A 23,210-nucleotide genomic window follows, 5' to 3' on the forward strand; every position below is an offset into this window, starting at 1 on the left:
CATTCTAAGAGTATAAAGGTTTGGACCTACAGACTTGGGGGAATGAATACAGAAGTAAAGATGCTCATCCTTGAGAAGAAATATTAATCATATAGAATAATTAAGATTTTGAATTATTATAATGTGGCAAAGAAAGTGTTGAAGGGAAGGAGTCACCAATAAATTTAGCAGTGGCCTGAGCTCTGAAGGTCCAGGCTGGGACCAAACATTATGACGTTGACTCAGGAAGGACAAGGAAAGGAAGGCATATTCTATCAACGGGGGAAAGGTGAACATTAAAGTGCTTTGTGTTAAGCAGCCCAATGGGATGGGAAAGCAGTAAGGTTGAGGTCACTTCCTTTGCTACTGACCATGTGAATGGGCAGGCCACTGAGACCAGAGATTCATGATCCAGCTGCCAGCCAGCAAGGAGCTTGTTTCCAACCCCCAGTAATGTACGTGGAAACAGTATAGCTGTTACATTATATGATACATTGCCACAGCAAAGGAAACTTCCTGTGAAAATCAGTCTATTCCAAAGGGGAGATTAAAAGGAGCATTTTAAGCTAGTTTTAGTTGGTGTGATTGTAAAAGACACACATTTCTAGATGGCCTGACACATAAACCCAAACAAGGGTAAGAACTGTGCAAGAAATGATTTCAACAAATGACAGACCAAAACTTTGGCTCAATGGGTAAGGTTGTTTGCCATACAATCATGAGAACCTGAGTTCATATCCCCAGAATCCACACAAAGCCAGACACGATAGCATGGGTCTGTAGTTCCATTGCTGCTATAGAGAGCTGGAGAGTGGAAATAGGCAAATCCCCAGAAACTATCAGCACCCCCTGCCCCCCATCTCAAACAAGATGGAAAGCAATCATGTGGGTGCTGGGAACTGAGCCCGGGTCCTCTGGAAGAGCAGCCAGTGCTCTCAACCACTGAGCCATCTCTCCAGCCTGTTTGGGCATTTTTAATGTACTGAATAAAACCCTGGTTCCATCCAGTCCTCATGATTTTCTGCAGGAGAAAGTTTGTCTTTCCCCCAGCCTAGCACTTGACTGTTCTCGCTCCTGTGACTTAGGAAAACACGGGCACATGTTTACATGTCGTGAGCACCCTGTGGGTTTTATGAACGCTCCCACACTGCTGTAGCGCTCATGGAGAGTTGTGTGGCTGCTTCATCTTTCTGAGTGGAGACTGTCTTGGACAGCTGTGTACAAGTGTCCTCAGGCACACGTGACACTCACCTGGGGTGGTGCTCCTCTCCCAGGAGACTGTTAGCACTCCAGTGTCAGGGTTTGTCTCCAGATGCAAGTTCGTCGGTGGAGACATCGCTACATAGAGAAGAACATTTAACAGTTAAAGCGAACACAAAACATTTGGCTTCTGAAATGCTTCCTTTACTGCCTCTCTCGATCCTTCTCTCCTTTTTCCCCCTCCCTTTTATCCCTTCCCTCTAGAATCAGTAAACATACATAAAATATATTATAAAAACACAGTCTACAGTGACCCTCTGATAGAAGACTGATTTTTAACACTAATGCTATTATACCACTACTGATATTGCTTTATCTTGCTGTTCGGAAGACTTTTGACATGGAAGGAACACGTCAATGCCTTGGACTACAGTTTAATGTCTTGGACTACAGGATACCAGCTGAGCCAGTTACATCAAATTCTAAAGACTCTGATGATTTAAATAGGGGATGGGCTCTTCCCCTTGCTCTGTTCAGATAAGCAAGCTGCCACACTAGTATTAGAAGAATTAGAGGAATTTCCTTTCTTTGTTTTGAGACAGGCCCTCACCATGCAGCACTGGTTGGCCTAGAATTCACTATAGAACAGGCTAGCTTCAAACTCTCAAATACTTGCCCCTTTCTGCCTCCCAAATCGCTGGTGTTCGAGGTGTGTATTATGACAACCAGCTCTTTGGGCTCCAAATTTTGGGGTAGTTGGGGCTGGCCTTGAACATCTGACCCTCCTGTCTCACCTCCTGCACATCAGGGTCAAAGCCTGCACTACCACACCTGGCTTTGACAGTCCTTTTAAATAGTTTAAAAGTTAAGAGAAAAAGGGAAGTTCTTCCTACGGGTCACCACTCTGTTGACGATCGGTGCGTCCCTCTCCTGGCCATCTCTCAGGACTTGGATGGTGTAAGTGTATTCCACGCCTGGAGTCAAGCCAGATACAACGATGCTTCCAGTTTCTGAAGTCACTTCTCGGGGGGCTTCGCCTCCCTGGCTTGGTCGCACACCCAGCTGGATGGAGGGAAGCAAAACCAACATGAAGGACGGATGTTGTCGAGCCCCAAGAGGTTGCAGGTACACTCAGACAGCGAGAGTTCCTTTACATGTGCACACTGGGCTCTGCCTCAGGCGGATAACGAGGTGGGGGCTCACTGTGGTTATTCTGCAATTAACTGGAAAGTGTCTTCCTTTGGCACTAGGGCCGTTTATAATAGAAATATCATCACAGCTGTTTGACGAGGAACCTTCTGGTCCACACCAGCAGTCCACAGGGAAGAAACCCCCTGGGCTCTGCCTTTAAAGAGTTCCTCACAGGCAGTTAACTTTCCAGTTGTTACCAGTCACTCTGACACTGGGAAATGAAAAACACGTTCCCATGAAGGGTGTTCCTAACTTCAAAAGCCCAGGTAATATTATCAAACAGTATTCAATTCAAGAGAAATTCTTCATATTCTCTGTGGGCTCTAAAACTCTGAATGCCATTATTAAGGGAAACTTTAAAAGGTGCACTGGCGGTCTGCATAAAAGGAACTCCTCTATTTGGGTAGAACAGTCATCAATACAGCTATTTGCATACTAAATAACCAAGTGACCTTCGATCTCTTTTTTTTTTCTCTCTTTTAAACTATCAGGCTTTGATTTTAGGGCATAATAAACATTTTTTCCCCGTCCTTTGAATGCCAAAGGATGGGATTCTTTAAAACACATTCATTCGTATTCATCCCTTTTCCGCTATCATTACTTTAAAGAACATGACTCCGGATATCTAAAACGAAGACCTCAATTTTAACTCCTATTAAGAAATTCACCCACAGGGCTTTGAACAAGTTGAGAGGAAACCGATTGGATAAAAATGTGGTTTTGAAGTGACTCTGAGTTTAACTGGTCTCCCCAAATTGACTTTCGTAAGCTTCTTGACACCCATTTAGAGCAACACATCAAATGAAGTTTTCCTAGATTTTTATTTCGAAAATGGAGTTCCCTGGGGGAAAGGACAGAAAACAATACAAAACAACAGGCACTATAATTCCATGCTAATGACTTTCTTCCTCTGCAAAACAGAAAGGAAAAAAAAAAGCCCCAGTGTGGCAAGGCCTGGCTCTCCCAAGGCCCTGGAGTAGGAGCATAGACAGAGCTTAACAAAGCCCAAGTCTCTGGGATGTGGCTGTCTCTCCCACAGGCAGAAATGGGAAGGCCCTTCAGGGCTGTAGTCATGATACACCTGCAACTCACCTTGAAGCCAATCCTGGGAACGGGGGTCCAGGTGATCACGATGGTGGTCTCCGTCACCTCAGTGTGGTAAGGTGGAATGGAGCGCGACGGTTGCACTGCAAAGGAACCAGCACGAGGTTCAAAACCTCAGGCACACAGGTGTCGGCCGGGACTGCAGATTACCAAGCATTTTAACTAGAACTGTGGTGTAACCAGCAAATGGACAGAGAACGTAGCCCGAGATCCTTCATCAGCTCAGATGCTGAATATCACTGCTTTAGAACCAGTAACGTGCAAGACCAAGTCACGCAGGACCTGCTGACAATAGGGTAGTGATTCTGCAGGCCCGATATTGGGCTGGGGCTTGGATTTTGGGCAAGGACCCGTCACTCACACGTGAGTAAAACAAGGTCCTAGGGTGACCTGACAGTTGGTCCCATTCCATTTCCCCTTAAAATCACACACCTGCTCAGCACGCATTAGCAGCCGCCCGCTTTCTCCCTTTGCCTTCATGAACAAGAAAACCACAGGTGCAGCTTCGTGCTGAATCATTCCACAAGAGTGGAAAATTACCTTTAGATGCAATTGGAGAGTCTGACACTATTAAGACACGCTACAAGTTCTAAAGATCCACCCCTCAAGCATGTGATGGACCATCAGAATACTAATACTACAGACTTTTGGTACCTAAAGCAACAAAAGTATGCATGCTTGATATTCTAACATCATTTTTTTAAAAAAAAATTAGTGAATATTCTAATTTTAAAAAAATACGTGGACCAGAGATAAGATTCAGCCATTAAGATAAATACTGCTTTTGCAGAGGACCTATGTTCAGTTTCCAGCACCCACAATGGGTAGCTCACAGCCAACTGGAAATCGAGCCATGGGTCAGACACCCAACACCCTCTTCTGGATTCTCTGAGCACCCACACTCCTCATGCACATACCTCCCCTTCCCCCACACATATACACAATTTTTTATTTTATTTTATTTTTTTGTTTTTGAGAAAGAGTTTCTCTGTATAGTTCTGGCTGTCCTGGAATGCCCTCTGGAGACCAGACTGGCCTCGAACTCACAGAGATCCACCTGCATCTGCCTCCTTGAGTGCTGGGATTAAAGGCGTGCACCACCAATGCCCGGCTATTTTAAAATATAAAAATTTAAAAGAGAAGTATGTATGCAGAATTAAGATAAATGTTTCCAAGCACCTTGCAGGTTTGATTATAAATGTAGAGTAGCAAGGCCCCAGAAACCAAGATATCTGAATTATTCCATTCAAAGTTGTTTGCTAAGTGTTTTGATAGCCCCGTTTACTCTTACTCCTGTAATAAACCGCACAGAATGCATTTACATAAATTATGAATGGTTAATTACCCTCCAGTCATACAAACGAGGATTAATTTCTTGCTTGTTTCTTTCTCTTCTTTGTTTAGTCAGGGTTTCATGTAGCTCAGGCTAGCCTAACTCCACCCCCCACTTCCCTGTAATCTAGGTATACACCCCAACACGTGTAAGTGCTGGAGATCAAACCCAGGAAGGCAAGTACCCTTCCAACTCCATTCCACTCCAGCCCCAGGCAAGGATGAAAATACTGTCATCTTTCACTCTGCTCAGCTTGCTATTTTTTTTTGTATGACATGAGAATTCAGATCCAATATTACAATTCTTCCATGTTTATCTTCTCAGTTTGGATTTATGGTCTCATTTTTAACTTTTATTTTAAAATGTGATGTGGAAGTAAGAATCAAATACATATGGAGAGACTGCTGTCGTTGCTGAACCGAGTATTGCCCTCACTACCTACTGTGATAGCAGCTGCTTCATAAGTACGCTATCTTGATGGCACTTGAGGTAACTCGGATTGGTGACCTGGAATCATATATTGCTTGCCTGCTGCCAACTTTTTGAGAAGACCTGAGCCAGTCCTGGGTGACCATTCTTAACTGCCCCCAAGAAATAATCAAAATGGATTATCCTTCCCCAGCACTTGGGTAGCAAAGGCAGCCAGAACTCTGAGTTTGTGGCCAGCCTGATCTACAAAGTAAGTTCCAGAACAGCCAGGGCTATCAGAGAAACCCTGTCCCTAAAAACAAAAACAAACCAAACCAAACAAACAAAATCAATTCAGAACAGTCAACTCCTTTCACCTGGACTAGGCATTTTCTATTCCTAGACCCAGGCAGCTAAATTTTGCCCCATCTGAGACAATACTCCCTTGCCCAGACAGGCCACTACAGGAAGATCCCAGAACCACAAACCCACAATCTGATGTCAAACAAAGGATGCTCCTGTAAGTACGGATTATGGGTTCTGGCAGGGATTGTTAGGTGAGGACCAATCTAGCTGTTGAGAAATAAAAATATGCCCTCGATACAGAAGGCTGGATGATTCCTCCCAGAAGCAGCTTATTCTCCCAGCTTTTCCCACGATTGCTCTTAAGAGTGTAACATGAGATATAAAACTCAGGAAAGTTGTTTCCAAGGTCAGATTTACTAAAGCTCCCGAAACTGAAGCTCACAGGCCCTGCTGCTGTTATAGCTGAGGTCCGAAAGGACTTGTGCAATTAACCCCTGCCTTACGCTGGTAGGTTTAAGTTTGAGCCTTTGCACTGTTTATCCTTCAGTCACCAATCTACCCAAAAGTTTTGGGAAAGGACACTACGTACAATGAAGTATGTTAGTTAATCTGCAGCTAATACGAATTTTACTATCACACCCAGAAGCCGTCTATTCGCAGGCAGTGTGCACTGACACCTCCAACCTGATTCACTTGAAGGACATCTATTAGAAAAAAATGGGTATTTGAGGAAAAACTGACATTAACTTCCTGAGAGTGGGTTTCAGACGACCTCAAAACCAGGCAGCATAAAATAGCGAAATTTCAAGTGAATTCTCTTGTACACGAAAAGCCGACTTCATTAGCTTCTGATTAACAAATTCGAAGGGAAGAACCTTCATTGTTCAGACTCACACCACCAAATAGGCATGCAAATAAGTTGGTAAACCAGATTCCTGTGCGGGACAGTGGACAGCGGATCTTCTCAGGGAAACTGCAGAGTAATTTACAAACTAAGTTTTTTCTAGATTATTATTTTTATTTATTTTTAAATTTATTTTGTTTGGTTTTTTGTTTGTTCGTCTTTTGCTTTTTTTTGTTGTTGTTTTTTCCTTGTTGTTTTGTTTAAGACAGGCTCTCTCTAAATAGCCCTGACTGTTCAGGATCTCCCTAGTGTAGCCCAGGCTGGCCTTGAACTCACAGAGATAAGCCTGCAGCTACCTACTACTGAGTGCTGCGGTTAAAGGCATCTGCCACCACACTTGGCTTAGATTACATTTTTCCCCAAAATTTTATGTTTATTTTATGTGCACTGGTGTTCTGCCTATGTGTATGTCTGTGTGAGGGTGTCAGGTCCCCTGGAACTGGAGTCCCAGATAGCTATAAACTGCCATGTGGGAATTGAACCCAGCTTCTCTGGAAGAGGTTAAGAGTCAGTGCTCTTAACCACTGAGCCATCTTTCCAGCCCCTTGATTACGCTTTAATGCTTTTGAGGATCCCTATTTCAAAATTAGTCCAAGAAGACTTGGAAGTTCCTGAGCAGCTGAGAACTGGGGGAAATGCAGCACTAAGGGCCAAAAGCAGGCTACGTTAGGTGCCTCTGTAATTCGGAACGTCGAGTAGAAAACAACAGATAAGTGTTCAGCAGGAAGATCTCATAACTCTTTGTCATGGAAATGAAGTGTACTTAGTAGAGAAACAGCTTGTGAATTTAGGCCTTTAATAGGATGCAGCCAAATAAGAGATTAAAGAAATTTCTTCTAAAATGTTGAGTAAAAGGAATAGCCATGGCCAAAAACTCCTGTATTTTTTCCTCCCTGTGAAATTTACAGTTTAGGGAAGAGGAAGGGGAGCCAGGCCCCAGCTCTGTGAAGTACTGTAGCCTGTGGCAGCCCAGGCTCTCAAAGAAATCATTTGTTTAGCCTCGCACTCTGTTTGCGGGTGTCTGCTCAAACCATGGGTGTTTTTCGGTTTACATAAATGACTTTCATTTGATGCCCAGAATAATGGGATGATACTAATTCTGTTAAATACCGATAATATTCTGTCTGCTGGCATTTAGTCCATATTTTCTTCTTTGTGTGCATGTATGCGTGCGCAGTCTACACGTCCATGACGTCTGTGAGGAAGTCAGAGGTGGGCATCAAGGAGCTTCCTCTGTTTGTTTGTGCTATATATAAAGACAGAGTCTCCTTGTAGTCCTGACTGTCCTGGAAATCTCTATGTACACCAGGCTGCTTCGAACTCATTGAGATCCACCTGTCTTTGCCTCCTGAGTACTGGGATGAGAGTTGTTCACCAGCACACCTGGCCTCCGCTGTGTAGTTTTGGAGATATACTAACTAGCAACAACACTGGCTGTAAGCTGCCCTCTGTCTCCCAGTGCTAGGATTACAAGTATGCACCACTGAACCTGGCCTTTTATGTCTGTGCTGGGGAACTGAACTCAGATCCTCGCATGTAAGCAACATGTACTTTATCCACTGAGCCATCTCCCATGCCCTCCTGACTCAGCATTAGCCCAGAAGCACAGGAGGAACTTGGAAATACCTGCAAATTCACACACTGCTTCCTTTAGCAAGAAAATCTTGCTTCGAAACATTTACCAGCCCAAGCAAAGGCCATGCACTGTGATGTCCCTTTAGCAAAGCTCTGTACCTTACAGCAGCTCGGTCACAAAAAGTCACAGAGCAGCCAGTCCACAGGGCGTGCTTCCAGTGGCCCTGCTATAGATGATGCAATATGGCTTTTAAATTAACTTTTAAAAAGCGGAAAGACGGAAAAAGTCAACATAGGTAAAAACATGTAGCTTTGCTAAAGAAAGGCATTTGAGTTTCAACTTACAGGTAGTAAAGACTCCGGTGGCTTTGGGGCTCTGTTGGTTTCCTTTCACAGCCACCAGGGTCACAGTGTACTCAGACCCAGGCTGTAGGTTTCTCAGGGGATACTTGGAGGCTGAAGGCCCCACATTGTACTGCTTGGGCTGGCCTCCTCGAGTCAGGCCCACCGTCAGTCGGTACCCTGCTATCCGGGCCCGAGGAGGGGTCCAGGTCACCTGAACCGTTCTGTCAGTTTCGTTGACAAACTGGAGGTTCGTGGGAGCATCAAGTTCTGGAAAACAAAACCAAGATCAAATGTGTCAAGAAACGTTTAGGTCACTAATTACCATGCTTGATGAAATATTCCAAGTTCTCACTCCTCGAGGTTGAAACTAAAGTCAAAGCCACACCCCTGGAAACTGGGGACTGGGTGGGGGATGATGTAGAATTTTGCCGAAATCCTGTCAGTTATGAGAATTCATTGACCTTTTTTACTGGTCTGTTGTCTTTGGAAAGGCTAATTTTCCCAGCATGATTTACCCACCATCCTTGGAAATAAATTATAGTGACACTGTAGTGACAGTATTTTTTTTTTTTAAAACAAAACAAACACTTTGCAAACCCCATAATTTGCTTTGGGCTAGAAAGGTTAAGGGATGGGTGACTCAGCAGGCTCAGGGCAAGGAAAGCTTGGTACATGCTAAGGCGTGTGTTGACTGACTAGTCCTCTTCTGGGGAAATAAAAGCTCTCTCGCAAAGACCTGATTGCAACAATTAAAACAGATCCACAGGACCCCAGTCTCAAGGTGAAACAGTGGGGAGCTTTTACTACCAGAGGGAATTACATAGATTATCACTTTTCTTTTTGAGAATGATAACTGGGTTTCCCCATGGGAAGTTAAAACATCTTTTAGGAACGTTCCAGAGACGGTATGAGCGTCACATGAGCTTTGGAAGCCAAAAGGTGGTTTAGAGACACTTCTGTCACTGCCTAGATACTGGGCTGAAAAGGATTTCAAGTTTCTTCCCATTCCCAAGAGAAATCACATTTTCTTTTGTACATTTCTGGTGAAGAAATAAACAGGTAACTTGGTGCCCGGCATCACGAAAAGCTTAGAAGTCTTATTTATTAACTCACTGTGGTGCTAGGGATATATTCCAGGGGCTGGCACATGCGAGACACACATTCTACCACAGAGCCACACACCCCTGCCTGGTAACTGCTAAGCGTTAAGAGACTGAGAGAGAGTGAGCATCATGTAGACCTGAGGGGTGTAGAGCTCGGGGGCAGGGCAAGAAGACAGGCAGGCTGGCGGGAACGGGACTTACTGGTGGTCTGCTGTGCAGTCAGAGGTTTGCTCTCCCTGCCCTGGTTCACAGCAAAGACGTTGAACTGGTACGTGACCCCGGGGGTCAGCCCGACGATCTCAGCAAAGGTGTTCCTGCTCACGGGCAGCCTCTGCCCGTGCTCCCCAGGCAGGTTGACAGGGAGGACATCCACACGGTAGCCAGTAACCACACTATCAGGAGGCGTCCACATGATGGTGACTTTCACATCTGTCACTTCCACAAACTGCAGGTCCCTGGGAGGGGGAACTTTATCTAGTAGACAAGAGAAATGTGTCATTCAATACGCCCACTTCAGGTTGTTGCTAAACGTCATTTCTTAGATCCATTCATTCTTGGCCAATACTAAAAATAGGCTTTTTTTGTGCATCAATATTTATGGTTAGTCTAACGGATGCTGGAATCTTTATCTCGTGTCTATAGACGTTTATAGCATAAAAGCAAGTAGTTGAAATAAATACCAAAGATAAAAATGCTTTCACTTTAAGATACCTACAGAAAAACCGTGGTGTATTTGTTTAATTGGCTCATTTCATGGTAATTAAGAGAAAAGATTAAACAGTTCTTAGGTGTCTTAGGAAAATAAAATGAGATGTTGCCATTTTTTTAACCAGAAAACCTAATATTTGACTTTGATAAGTTCCTTCCTAGCACTGACATTTCAGCATTTAGGTCAGCGGTACTCAGAAAACAGAAATATTTATGATTCATAACAGTACCCAAAATTAGTTGTGAAATAGCAACAAAAATAATTTTATGTTGGGGGTCACCACAACACAACGAACTGTATTAAATTTAGGTTGCAGCATTAGGAAGGTTGAGAACAGCTGATTTAAGTGATAGGAATATCAAAACTGCTAGAGACAGAAACAGCTTGCTCTCAAGGTCCTGCCAGTCATGTGACTTGCACCTTGGTCCTCCCTGGAAGCTAAGAAGATGAATATGATCCATACATGCTTTTTCTTCTTCTGGAAGGTTAGAGCTGCTGTCTGGTGGAGTCCTACAGGGTCAGACAGCAGGGGAGGTGGCATTTTGAAGTTACCAGATCGCGGGGTGCCAGTAGTCTCTTGCTGGATGAACACTGGCGTGCTCTCTTGGTTCTCCTCCACGGCATAGATGGTGATGTTGTACTGCACACCGGGCTGCAGGTCACTGAGGGTGACGGAGTTGGCTGTTTCAGGAAGGTTGAGCTCCGTGCTACTGCCTTCGACTGACGGAGAATAGACGATTCTGTACCCTGCAGGTTTAGGAGAAAAGTGTCTAGCTACATAGTCTTGTGAAGCCGAGGCTAGGCAAATAATACATCTCTCCTTTCTAATGGCCTTCTGCATTTGTTTGACTGTTAAGAATCAGCAAGATTCTTTTGGGGGTCTTCCAGGGTTATCATTTCCTATGATGATGCCTGATTAGCACAGAGATCAGAGAAGCGATCCAGATCTTTTAACAACAAATATCCTCGAAGACAGAGACCTATCAATTAGTGAAGCAGCAAGATGAGAGGGTACACTGATTTCTCTTTCTGGAACTGTGGGCGGGGAGCTCTGTCTGCACCTTTTGCAACCTTCACTGATGAAGCTAAGCAGCCACTCAGCTCCCTCTTCAGCACTGAATCCCAGGGTTGCAAGGGACAGTCTACCTCTGCAGGCCTTGCAAGCTGCTTCAGTGAGCCACAAAGCTGGAGGTGTTGGGGGCTGAGGGGGTGATAAATGGATTTGAAGGAAAACAATTCATAATGAAGTAGCCTTGGAAGATTTGACGTATATACACACATACACAAACACACACACACACACTTTTAAGCACTTAAATGGAAGTTTTAAAGGTGGTACCAATCACATCAGAATTTCCTCAGTCCACATCTATATATCCAAGTAAACACAGAAGCCAAAGATGACCTGTGATGGGTGCCTGGGGTCTGCTCCAGCGAACAACAATTGAAGTATCATCAACCTGGTCCACGGTAGGGTCTGGAGGAGCATCAGGTGCTAACAGAAAAAGAAAGGCTGTCAGCATTGCTACAAGCCCATGCTTTACTGTAATAATAATAATAATAACAATAATAATAATAGTAAAAGCTGTCCAAAACTGTTTTTAGTGTCTGGTAATGTACACTAGCCTGGAACAGCCTCTGCTTCCCAAGTCTGGGATTACACATATGTATCATATCCCCCAGCATAGCCCACACTGAAGATTCTTTGAACATGGTTTAATGCACACACACACACACACACGCACACACCTGTCGTCTGTGATGTAGACAGGATCAAGCTCTGCTCTCCCTCTTCAGATATCTGATAGACATTGACAATGTACTTCCTGCCTGGGAGCAGGTCAGGGATGTTCACAGAAGTGGCTGTGCTTGGAAGATCTGTAACAGAAAGGGAGAGGTTAGTGGCCAGGAGCCAACCGTCTATGGCTTTTAAGAATTCTATATTCATGGGGGAAAGACCAGGAGGAATACTAGTGAATAGCCTGAAATTTCCAACGAATGTTCTTTCATTTTCCATCTCTCCCCCTAAAGATGTATAATTTTTAATAACCTCCCTCTGATTTTTTTCCCTATAGCTGTCGTTAGACATCAGGGTAGTAGCCATGGGTGGAAGGATGATAAGGTGGGGGAGGAAAAATGTTCATTTTTATGATCTGGGTCCCATTCACACAAGTTTGCCCAGTATCTTCTTATTATTGCATTTATTTGAGGGAGAGGCTCTGATTTGAATGCCACAGCACACATGTGGGGGGTGGGGTCAGAGGACTAGCAGTCAAACAGCTTGTGGGACTCCATCCTCTCCTTCCACCCAGGGATGAACTCAGGTTGTCAGGCTTGGGAGTGAGGACCTTCGCTCACTGAGCCATCTCATTGGCACTAGGCTAGCATTTGAAAAGACCCCCAATCACTAGGCTCTTTAAAAAGCATAAAAGACGGTAGCTGTGCATGAATAAAAGATAACGTTGTCAGCTGCATGTCTCGTTCTGGTCCCTTATGCAGTCCGATGAGGAATCCCAGCCTGGTCAGAGAGGATCAGCTCTCTCCTTGCTTTAATGGAAGGGAGTGTCTTCAGTCTGAACTGTGGAGTAGTTCCAGTGACCACAATTCTCCCAAGCAAGCATCTATTAACCTGCACTGAACCAGCCACACATCCTACTCACCAAGGTACTGTGGTTCATCGCCCTCCTCGCTCAGCTCATACTCCACCCGGAATCCGGACACAGTGTCAGAAGCTGAGACCCACGAGACCACAAAGCTGCTGGCTGTGATTTCAGTTACAGACTCAGAAGTGGCCACAACGGGAGAAAAGGGTGTAGTCTCTCCCGTCACTGTGTTGCCTAGAGGAAGGGCAATGAAAACCGGTTTGGTTATCTAGAATGCTCTCTGTGCACGGAAGCTGTTGAGAAGAAAATACAGGTGCCGTTTATGAAAGAAAGCAGCTGAGGAGAGAACCTCCTGCACGGAGCCTATGCCTGAGCCATGCAGGCACGGCCCCAAGAATGGCACAGCCCCAAAGATGCCGGCTACGTACTGGTCACAGGTGTGCTGGCACTTGCGCTGGTGGTGAAGTCAAAACGCGTCACTTCTCTGTGTCCATACTGCTGGATGCTGATGAGCTGACCCTCATATACCACACCCGGGGTCAGGCCTTTGATGGTATAGGAATTGAGGTGGCCTGGAATGGTGGCTTCTTTCCAGCGGCCCGTAGAGGTTTTCTGACAGTTTAAAAAGAACATATGGCGTAAGTGTTGGTGGGGACCGACATTTCTGGCTGGTACTCAGTAATCTTCAAAGAAGAACAAAGGATTCTCACAGCTCCGTTTTGGAAGACAATGGTGGGAAACTTGATTCAGAGGGGCCTCTACTGAGTTTGTTGATGTTAATTAATTACTTGGCCAAGTCGTTTACCATGTGCCCAGGGTGCTGTGCTTGCTTCTCAAGCTAATCTCCATCTCCCTGCCAGAAGTGAACACACCACTGCTCCCCCTTTACAGGCGGAGAAATAGTTAAAGCGTGTTTTTCAGAGTTACACAGTTGAGGTGCTGAACACCTCCCTACGGCCAATTATTGAATAATTTAATACTAGCATCCTTAATTCAGCCTCTTTCAACTTTTCCAGTAAACCAAGAGACCCATTTCTCTCTGAAGTGAGAAAAGGCCACACACTCTATCTTTCAACTTGGCAGGATACAGTTCAAGTTCCTTGCCTTATAGAGACACTGGAAAGCATAATATGGGCTTGACTCAGATCCTGGGGCCATCACAAACAAGATTCAACTTGTCTGGTTGTGTGACTCATCCTTGGAAATGAACAACCTATCGAGAGCGGTTAGCCAGCTTTGGGAAAGACTGCAGAAGAATATAATTCAGTTTATTTAATCTTCTCCCTCCGGTTTACATTCTTATATCCTGTCCAACTTCATTAATATGTCATGGACTGCAAAACTCATTGCAATAGATGGTTTGGAAAAGAAACACCCAGACTTCAAACAAGAAGTCCTTTTAAGTGTAAATATTCTAAAGCGGTTTAAATATCAAATACATGTTTAATGCCCGGAGATTTAAAAAAAAAAAAGTTATCCAATCAAGTTTGTACATGCTTCAAATGTTCTAGTGCCAGTTTTTATTTTGAAGATAAATGAAAGTGATCCAAGTACTCTTTAAATTTAAGGTTTTGCTCAAATGTTGAAATAAATTGAAATTAGCCATTATGTTACTTTAAAAATTGGCAAAAAAACAAAAACAAAAAACTTGTATACAATGTAAAGTTTCTTGGCCATCAGAAGAAAATATCGAAATGTAAAGTGTCAGATTGCCTACATAAAAACAAAACAACAACAACAAAAACCAGGAATTCTTTGTTAAAATTTTAAAGAGACCGTGGGCAGGGCTCAGGTGATAGAGTGCTGGCCGAACACGGCCATGGGCCGAGTTCAACCTCGAGCACCACATAAAGAGGGGAAGATGGACGACACCTGCCGTCAAGCACGCGACGGGTGGAGGCAGTTCAAGAGCTTCAGCTGTGTAAGTAAACGCAACTAGTCTCGGCCGAAGGAGACATGCCTCAAAACAAAACACAGCAAAACCCAAACCAAGAAAATACTCAAAGAATTTAATCGAACGTGAAGATGTCTCTAGTCAATGTATATTTTGTACCTATCTGTAAACCCCCCTTTTGTACTAGCTTTGCAAAAATGCTTCAGAGTTAAGTTCAAAGTGAATAAAAATGGCGATAAAATGAAAAGATGAAGAGAGAGAGATGATGGGGGAGATATTGAAGGGGGAAAGCATCACTGATTGACACTGCCAGATGTTACGTTGGAGACTGACTCCTCAAGACGATGAACACCACAGTGCAAGAGAAGGACAGGAATGATCTCAACAGTATGGATTTTCCCCAGAGTTTAAATTCAACTGCATGAGTTAATGTCATAAGTCAAACGCTTTCTGTTGTCTTGGATTATTTACAATTGGGCAGATGTGATTTTAGAAAGTATATTTTTTTCCCTTCTAAAATAGTGTTTTTCAAATTATGTCATGAACTTTGTAGAGAGCAGGTCTGAGAGGAAAAAGAGACATCAAAGTTTAATAGACTAATAACCTTAGTACAGTTTCAGAATCTAGGTGGCTAGAAAACTCTAGGGTTCGTTTCCTTTCAGAAGCCAGCTATAATCCCTTCTCTGCCCCTCCATTCTCTCATTCCCTCATTCCCTTCTGTCTCAATAACTCTAGAGGACCAAAGTACAGTTGACTTGATCAAAAGGGTGACATTCATTTAAATGGCTTTCAAACTCTGGACATAATTTGAAAATGCCATTTTACCTTTAATGGAGTTGCAAAGTGTAAAGCATATCAAAATTTCAAATTGTCTCTCCACGTTGGATGAGAATAGCTGTAAGCATTATGGCTTCTAAGACCTTTCTAACACAAAGGCCTAATTTCTTCTAGATATCAAAACAAATAAACAAAAAAACCCTAAATCAACATGTCAATTCGACTGACCACAGATTGGCTAGACACTAAGAAAATATAAATACCATCTGACAAGGGATCAGCTCTGTTGACTCAAAACCAGAAACAAAACCACAGAATACCATATCCCAACCTGGTAAGGTCAGGAGTCCCAGAGTCCACGGCTCCTGAGCTAATACTCACAGGTCTCCATCTGAGAATGTACTTGGTGATGTGCGATGGTTCTGGTGCATTCCACTGGATGGGGTGGGAATTGGGCTGGCTGGGAGTCTCTGTGATAATTACTTGGACAGGACCCGTTGTGCCTGAAAATGAAAATGTGTGATTTCTTTTTATTACACGTGGATGTCCATCCTAAAAGACTGTTTGCTCCTCAAAAAATAAGGGCATAATAAAAATGATGTGTTTAGCTAAACCTTTTATATATTAGAAACTGGTCTGGTTTGACCTGATAATTATTGCCTTTTCCATAAGAAATAAAATAGATTTTTTTTCTCTAATAAATAAAACAAAAACCACTGCAATTTCTCACAGCTCGCTTTCTTCTCTGCCTTCAGAGCAAGAGTTGAGAGACAGCTGTGAATTTTCCATAACACAAATAATGCAGTTCAGAATGCAGACCCCAGCTGCTAATTTTATTATAGCTCTTTTAAGAAAAAGTCTGAATCATGGAGGCTTTCGGCACAGATGAGTCTACTAAGAAGGGAGCAACATCCCCAAGGCCATAGGACGTGATGGAAAACAAACATTTCCAAATGGCGTTGAGTCCTGGACAAACAGGCAAAGGTAATAATTAAAGACCCAGGCTTATTTCCCCATCTGGCTAAGCCTTCTCTGCATTTGGAAGAAGAGATCTACTTCTCATTTCATTCTTTGATCACTGCGGGTTAAATTGTAAGGAGATCAAGTATTGATTGGTTGGTTGGTTTTGTTTTTTTTTTGTTTTTAAATGACATTGGGACCATGTACTTAAAACTTCAGCATTTTTACATCTTGATATTACTATTACTAATACAATTTAAGATGGATTTAGTTTTTTTTTTGCTTGAAAAATAAAAAGCAAAGTAAGAGAATGGGATCAATTTTTTAATATAGTAGATTCCACTCAGAATAATAATGAAATTTTGTTGACAAAGGTTTACAGAATAGATATTTAACCTCTCTGTTCTCTAGTCTTCGTCAGACAAAGGTCATCTGTACAAAGTCCTTCTAAAAACTTAAGGTAAGAATTGCTCCCCAATGTTCTGTGCAGCAGAACAAAGCTCTCCATGTTCATAAAGGAGCACTTCACATCACTAGCAGTTTTCTGAGTGGTCTTGGGAAAAAATTAGTGACTTTCAGTTTAATTAGGGTTTCAGCTCCTAAATTCTCTGAAAACAAAGTTTTCTTTAGCGGAATAAATATGTAACTTACATACTTATATGACCTCCAAAACTTTTAGAATAATGTGCTCACTTCCACACTGGAAATAATTCAGTTTGTTGGAAACTAACAAATATTCATTGAATCTTAATTTCACTTAATGCCACAAGGTGAATGTCAAAATTCACATACAAAATTCTCAGCTTTGCATCCTAAAGAGACACAGGCTCCACCTACCACATGGGTTGGTCATGTGATCCATTAACAGAAGTCATTTCCATGGCCCTTCCAAGCATGAAGAGCCTCGCGAATGCAAATAGACTAAAAAGCCAACTTTCAAATACTATTTAAAGGGTCCCATAAAAATCAGTAAAAAAAGACACTTGTCCTTATATGATTTGTGTTCGTCTAAATAAGGTTGTTGATCTTTTAGAGAAACCCCACTATAATCTCCCAGGTAGAGAGACATTTCATGTGCATTTTATTTAGTCTGTCAATAGTGAATTTGAAGTGGGAAATATGTAGTGATTAAATCTCCCTGAGAAGTAAGTCTATTAAGACAATACGAATGACATTTAACTAATCCTATTCCAATACACGGGATGATGGGAGGAAGATGGGGGCGGGGAGAGCGATGGCTGGGATGGCCAACCACAGTGAAGCGGAACTACCGAAGCTCCGTTTCCTTTCTTAGACCTCCAGCACAGGCCTGAAATCCTAGTATTTTTCTATTTTAATTTAATTTTTAAAATGCCTAGGTGGGTTGAGGGTACATGTATGTGAACACAGGTGCTGGCCGAGGATAGAGACGTGAGATGCCCTGGGACTAGAATTACAGGCAATTGGCCAGCCAGCATGAGCACCGGGAATCAAACTGACTTGCATGAGGAGTAGGCACTCCTAACCACTGAGCTCCCCAGCTCCCCAGCCCTCTAGGCTCATGACACGCTCCACTTTTTAGGGACTGCTTAAACAGCAAAGGGGACTTAGGACATTTTTATGTAAGAATGAAAATATAAACTATCCGAGTTGTTTTTTGGGTAAAAGAAATTCCAGCTCATCGCTACACCCTGCACCAGCACCTATGATATAAAGACGGGAAAGTTAGAGGCCTAGCTATCATTTACACTATTAAGATTGAAAGGTTGTTATAATCCTTTTGATACTGGTTAGTTGGTGTGATTTTTTTCCAGTGGACCTTCCTGGCATTGACAAGCAATTCCTACTGTGAAATAAAGACATTATGCACTTTCCAAATCGCTTGAAAATAAGGTCAGAGTGAGTGGTTTCTGGTAATGGTGACCCTGGAGAAGTTAAACATTCATGAATTTTTCTTTTAACACCAACCGCTTTTCCCTACTTAATTTGCTGAGAGCTGTGCTTTCCTACTTGCTTATTGACAAACCAAATTCCCGTTATCTTTGGTTAGTTTGAACAACTCTACCGACTCAGTAGGAAGAACAAACAGGGCAAACAGACACCGTCTTTCAGCCATTCGCAGGGTTTTAATCATTCCCACACTCTCGGAGCCTCCCAGGCCAGGCACGAGGCACCGAGTGAAGCCCACACGGAGATAACCACTACACGGTGTCTGAGGTCAAGCACTCGACTCCGCACTCTGAAATCTCTTCTGTGTTCAATGGGCTTTTGATGCTGCCCTTTTTTAGAGACTAGGAGCAAAGTCAGCTGACATATCTCTAACAGAGTGTCTCCTGAGCATATATTTTCTGAAGGTATAGCATATTTGTAATCAGATCTTAAAGTGTAGTAGTGCACACATGTGACCCCAGCATGTAGGAGGTGGAGACGGGAGCATCAGGAGTTCAGGATTATGATCGGCTACATAGTAAGTTTGAGGCCACTGCGGGCTAGATGAGACTCTCAAAAAGCTAAACACAGAGAAATAATATTAAATTTTAATGCTTAGTGACCCTTAAACCAACATGTGAAGAGACAGGCCACCTCTCAAAGCAGTCACCTACCCTCGCCCAGACAATGTCTAAGGACCAGGCAGAGGACAGTTTTCCTGCTCATAAAAGCAATGCATGAGAGGTAGAGTGGGCTCGGGATCACTGAGTGTTAGTGTGAAGGACAGGAAAAGACTTTAAAGGTGATTAAGCCGGTCTCCCGCTGTACAGCTGAGAAGAAAGAACGAAGCTACCTGGTATGACTGTCACAGCCCAGTCAGAGCCAGCAGTCAAGCCTGATCACATGCTCACATGGCCTTTGGTCCCCATAGATTACTCTGGGATGGCGACTCTCTTAGGCAGATAATTTAATCTTACATTTCAGCCTTAACTCTTACAGAGCTAATTTATTATTATAACTTCTATTACTTGCAGACTGTTATCTCACCTCAAATCTTCTTATTTCTGAGTACAAGCCAAGTTTCATGTATAAAATTGGGGCCAGCAAGACAGCTCAGTGTAAGGCACTTGCCGTACACAAACCTGGAGACCTGAGACTGACCCCAGAATCCGTACAGAGAAAGGTGAAGAGAGAACATCCCAAAGTTGTCTCTGACCTTCACCTGTGTGCCACAGCACACCGCCTTCTCCCCCACCACACTCAGAAGATAATAAGAAATTAAAATAAATAAATCAGTAGTGGAGATCTAAGAGACTTTGCTGAAACGACTAACATAATAAATTCAATGTAATATTACAGTTATCCAATGATTTTTAAATGTTTTCCCACAAATTAATAAACCTTATAGCCAGGCACAATGTCTTCGTAGAAGAAAACGAACAACAACAAAACAGCAATAAATATTTTGGGGTATTGGAACTGTGTGGGTAAAGTTGACCAAGTTACTCAACTCTTGGCTCCAGATATTTTGTTCCACATTCCACCTCATAGACAAAGGAAATGTAAACACAGAGAAGGGTTAAAGATGACAGGGGACATATTGATACCTCATCCTGTGCTTCCTCCCCTCTGTCTAGGGGACTTCTGAGGGACAGAATGAAAAAATCCTTTCTACTTCCAGAGCAAGTCACTACACACACACACACGCACACACACACACACACACACACACACACACACACACACACACACGGGGGAGGGGGATGAGATAAAATTAACTGCAGAGTAAACTTTAGCACGCACCTTTTCTTCATTGGGTAAAAAGCTCTGGTGCTTTTTACCCAATGAAGGGTGAAGAGAGGAAAATAAGTAAAAACATATTGAACAGTAACATGTAAAAGGATGGGATAGAGAAAGGCCCCCAATTTGGGCTCCCGAATGTTAGTCAAGGCTGACGCGTCCCACCATGACGCCCCACGGGTCAGCAGTCAGTCTCAGAGCTGCATACCTGGGTAGGCCTGCAGAGGCTGGCAGTGCCACTCCCCAATGCCACGGCCGTAGCAGTAGCACTGGTATCTGACGCCATGCACAAACTTCTCCCAGGAATCGCCGATCTGGTAAAATGTCCGGGTCTCTGAATCCTGACACTGGTCTAGAACATACGCAAGGAAAACATTAAAACAGTCCCAAATACATCACTGTAGTGTGATAGAGTATATTCTTAAAATATAACTAAAACTTGCAATTCTTCTTAAATAATAGTTGTACGTGTAGGGGTGTGTGCGGGGCTGTGTATGTGTGTGATATGTGTGCATGTGAGTGTTTGAGTATATGTGTGTGGAGTCATTTCCCTATTTCTAAAATAATATTTTGTTCAAATAATTTATCTTATAGAGGAAACCAGTCATAAAAACTAAAATGTAGATAACTGAGAAGGAAAGATATTCAGCTTCCTAAAAGAGAAACATTGCTAAATTTAAAATGTAAAGATTAAAATTTTGGTACATACTCATAATCTGAATATTAATTTTTAAAAATTAGATATCAATTAAAATTTTAAAGGTAAGATATCAAAGTAACTGACTTGCCATTTGAACAGCAAGAAAGAACTTTGCAATGATTTTTGTTTTATATATTCCTTCAAAATTCAGGAGCTGGTTCTGTACTAATGAGCTAAATTTTAAACCTGAGCAGTGTATACACAAGCCTTTTGGATTTCTCAGCTTTGCAATCTCAGGCCAAACAAACTGCTGGGATCAATTTGTTGTCTCAGGACGCAGCCTGCCTCCTTTAGCCTGACATCTGAATTGATTATCTTAAACTTTGGATTTTTGGAATAGGGCTATTTTTAAGGTTGAACCTTCGCCGTTTAGCAGAGTCCTATCTATTATACGGTGGGCCAAAGGACGGAGTGTTTTGAAAGAAGGTATTTACCGGCTTAGTCCTTTACCCATGTTTCCACAGTCAGTAAAAGAAAGTTCCTTTTCATGATTCAGAATCGAAAAGCTAACTCCACTCAACAGAAGTAAAGGACACTTGTCACTAAACTGAGCAACAACAGCAAAAAGATGAGAGGCAGGACAGACTGTACACTGGCTCATGATGAAGACACACTGGGCTAAGCTCTCTGCTGACCACTGCGTAAGGTGTGGCGTGAATGCAATGCGGCAACATCAAAGAGCCGTCCTTCTCCACAACCGGCTAACCATGCTCCAAGATGAAACCCTCCAATCACAGGCAGCCACTTACCAATGGGATCACACTTCCATCTGCCCCGGCCCTGACCGAAGCACGTACAGTTCAGCATATGTCCCTCCTCGTGGCGCTTGTGGAATGTGTCGTTCACGTTGTAGGTGATGTCGTCCACAACGCACTGATCTGCTCAGGGAACAGTTGGATAGTGATGAACATTAACTAATGAAATAGAAGAGATTGTACTTTTTTCATAGCATGAGGTTCTACTGCTGGATTTAACAGCTGCTAAAATATCTTTTCTACTGGAATAGAACAAGCTTTTTTAAAGCTTAATAACATAATTTTTACTCCCGTCTTATTCTGTCTGATAGACTTATAGTTGTCAAGGATTACAGTCCTAAACGAAAAGCCACGGTAAACTGTAGCTTCCTGTGAATAAACTAGTGTTTCAACAAATAAATGCCCTAGTTCCTCTAGCATTCCAGTTTAATTGATGATTTTATTTAAATTTTGATTGTTACAATTAGATGAGTAGAAAAGTGGGTATAGCATATACTGTAATGTGGTCTGGTTTTTGAAATTAAGAGGAATGTGTGCTGGGTCGTTTCTGCTAACTTGGCGCAAACCTAGACATATCTGGGATGAGAGCATCTCAATTGAGACAATGCCTCCATAAGATTGGCGTATAGGCTGCCAGAAGGTTAGGGGCACAGGCCTTTAATCCCAGCACTCAGGAGGCAGAGGCAGGCAGATCTCTGTGAGTTTGAGGCCAGCCTGGTCTACAGAGTGAGTATAGCCAGGGCTACACAGAGAAACCCTGTTTTGAAAAACCAAAAAAAAAAAAAAAAAAGAAAAAAAAAACAAAAAAAGATCTTATCTGCCCTAGACAGAAACACAGGGATAATCTTGAGCTAAAAAGATCAAACATTGGTGCTCTCCTTAGGAAGCCACCCTTTTGGCTCAACTTAAGTACTTACATTCTGGGACTGTTTCCAGAGCCCCACAACTACCCAAACTCTGCCAGCTTTTGTCAACGGGCTGCTGGAAACAAGAAACTTCTCCAGCACAGTCAGTGAAGGAGAAACCTGGCCCTGGGTGATTCCTTCTCTGCTTTTGGCAGGTATGGATTTTCACACAGTCCCTCTGTACCCCTGCTCACCAATACACCAGCGTACCTCGGAGCTGGGAGTAAGGGATGCAGGCCCATTCTCCGCGACCGTTACCAACACACGTGCACCTCATCATGTGGCCCAAATCATGCTGCTTATCCCACTGGTCCCCAATGCGATACATGACCCCCTCGTTGGTTGTGCAGATCTCCTCATGGGCTGTTTGGAAAAGGATCAAGAAATACTTGCTAAACGATCACGTGATAGAAATGGGCAGGCATAGGAAGTTACTGGTCTTGTTTGAGGAGTCTAAGACCTCTCCTTTGGGAAGAAGACATGCATGCACACCGCTGGGTGAAGGTGGAGTTTAGAACCCTCCAGGAAACAACTAGTCCAGAGGGGACTGGAGAAAAAAACACAGGGAGAGCCGGAGAATCAGACTAGGAAAATCGTGTACGTTCTTTCAGTCGATTCTCATTATCTAGAAGGCTGGATTTAACTACAGCCCTGTGACTTCACCTATTTTGACTCTAGCTCAAAGAAAAACTGAGCATAAATAAAATCCCATGCAAAAGGGACTTTCCCTCTTAAACCCAGTGCCACCTTT

General features: G+C 43.1%; 1 protein-coding gene across 13 annotated transcripts in view; it reads right to left on the reverse strand.

Moving 5' to 3' along the window:
• Fn1 (fibronectin 1) overlaps nucleotides 1-23,210 on the reverse strand; it is a 65,696-nt gene that overhangs the window by 30,258 nt on the left and 12,228 nt on the right. For all 13 annotated transcript variants that reach the window (XM_075951742.1, XM_075951734.1, XM_075951736.1 and 10 more), the window contains exons 10-23: nucleotides 22,670-22,822; nucleotides 21,549-21,677; nucleotides 20,308-20,451; nucleotides 15,813-15,934; nucleotides 13,189-13,372; nucleotides 12,818-12,994; nucleotides 11,907-12,035; nucleotides 11,563-11,652; nucleotides 10,710-10,904; nucleotides 9,650-9,922; nucleotides 8,346-8,612; nucleotides 3,463-3,557; nucleotides 2,073-2,241; nucleotides 1,231-1,317 (exon numbers count right to left, since the gene is read on the reverse strand). In XM_075951742.1, coding sequence (XP_075807857.1) covers nucleotides 1,231-1,317; nucleotides 2,073-2,241; nucleotides 3,463-3,557; nucleotides 8,346-8,612; nucleotides 9,650-9,922; nucleotides 10,710-10,904; nucleotides 11,563-11,652; nucleotides 11,907-12,035; nucleotides 12,818-12,994; nucleotides 13,189-13,372; nucleotides 15,813-15,934; nucleotides 20,308-20,451; nucleotides 21,549-21,677; nucleotides 22,670-22,822 — 2,214 coding nt within the window. The remainder of the gene's footprint in view (nucleotides 1-1,230; nucleotides 1,318-2,072; nucleotides 2,242-3,462; nucleotides 3,558-8,345; nucleotides 8,613-9,649; nucleotides 9,923-10,709; nucleotides 10,905-11,562; nucleotides 11,653-11,906; nucleotides 12,036-12,817; nucleotides 12,995-13,188; nucleotides 13,373-15,812; nucleotides 15,935-20,307; nucleotides 20,452-21,548; nucleotides 21,678-22,669; nucleotides 22,823-23,210) is intronic.

Source organism: Microtus pennsylvanicus, chromosome 17, assembly GCF_037038515.1.
Source record: "Microtus pennsylvanicus isolate mMicPen1 chromosome 17, mMicPen1.hap1, whole genome shotgun sequence".
NCBI lineage: Eukaryota > Metazoa > Chordata > Mammalia > Rodentia > Cricetidae > Microtus > Microtus pennsylvanicus.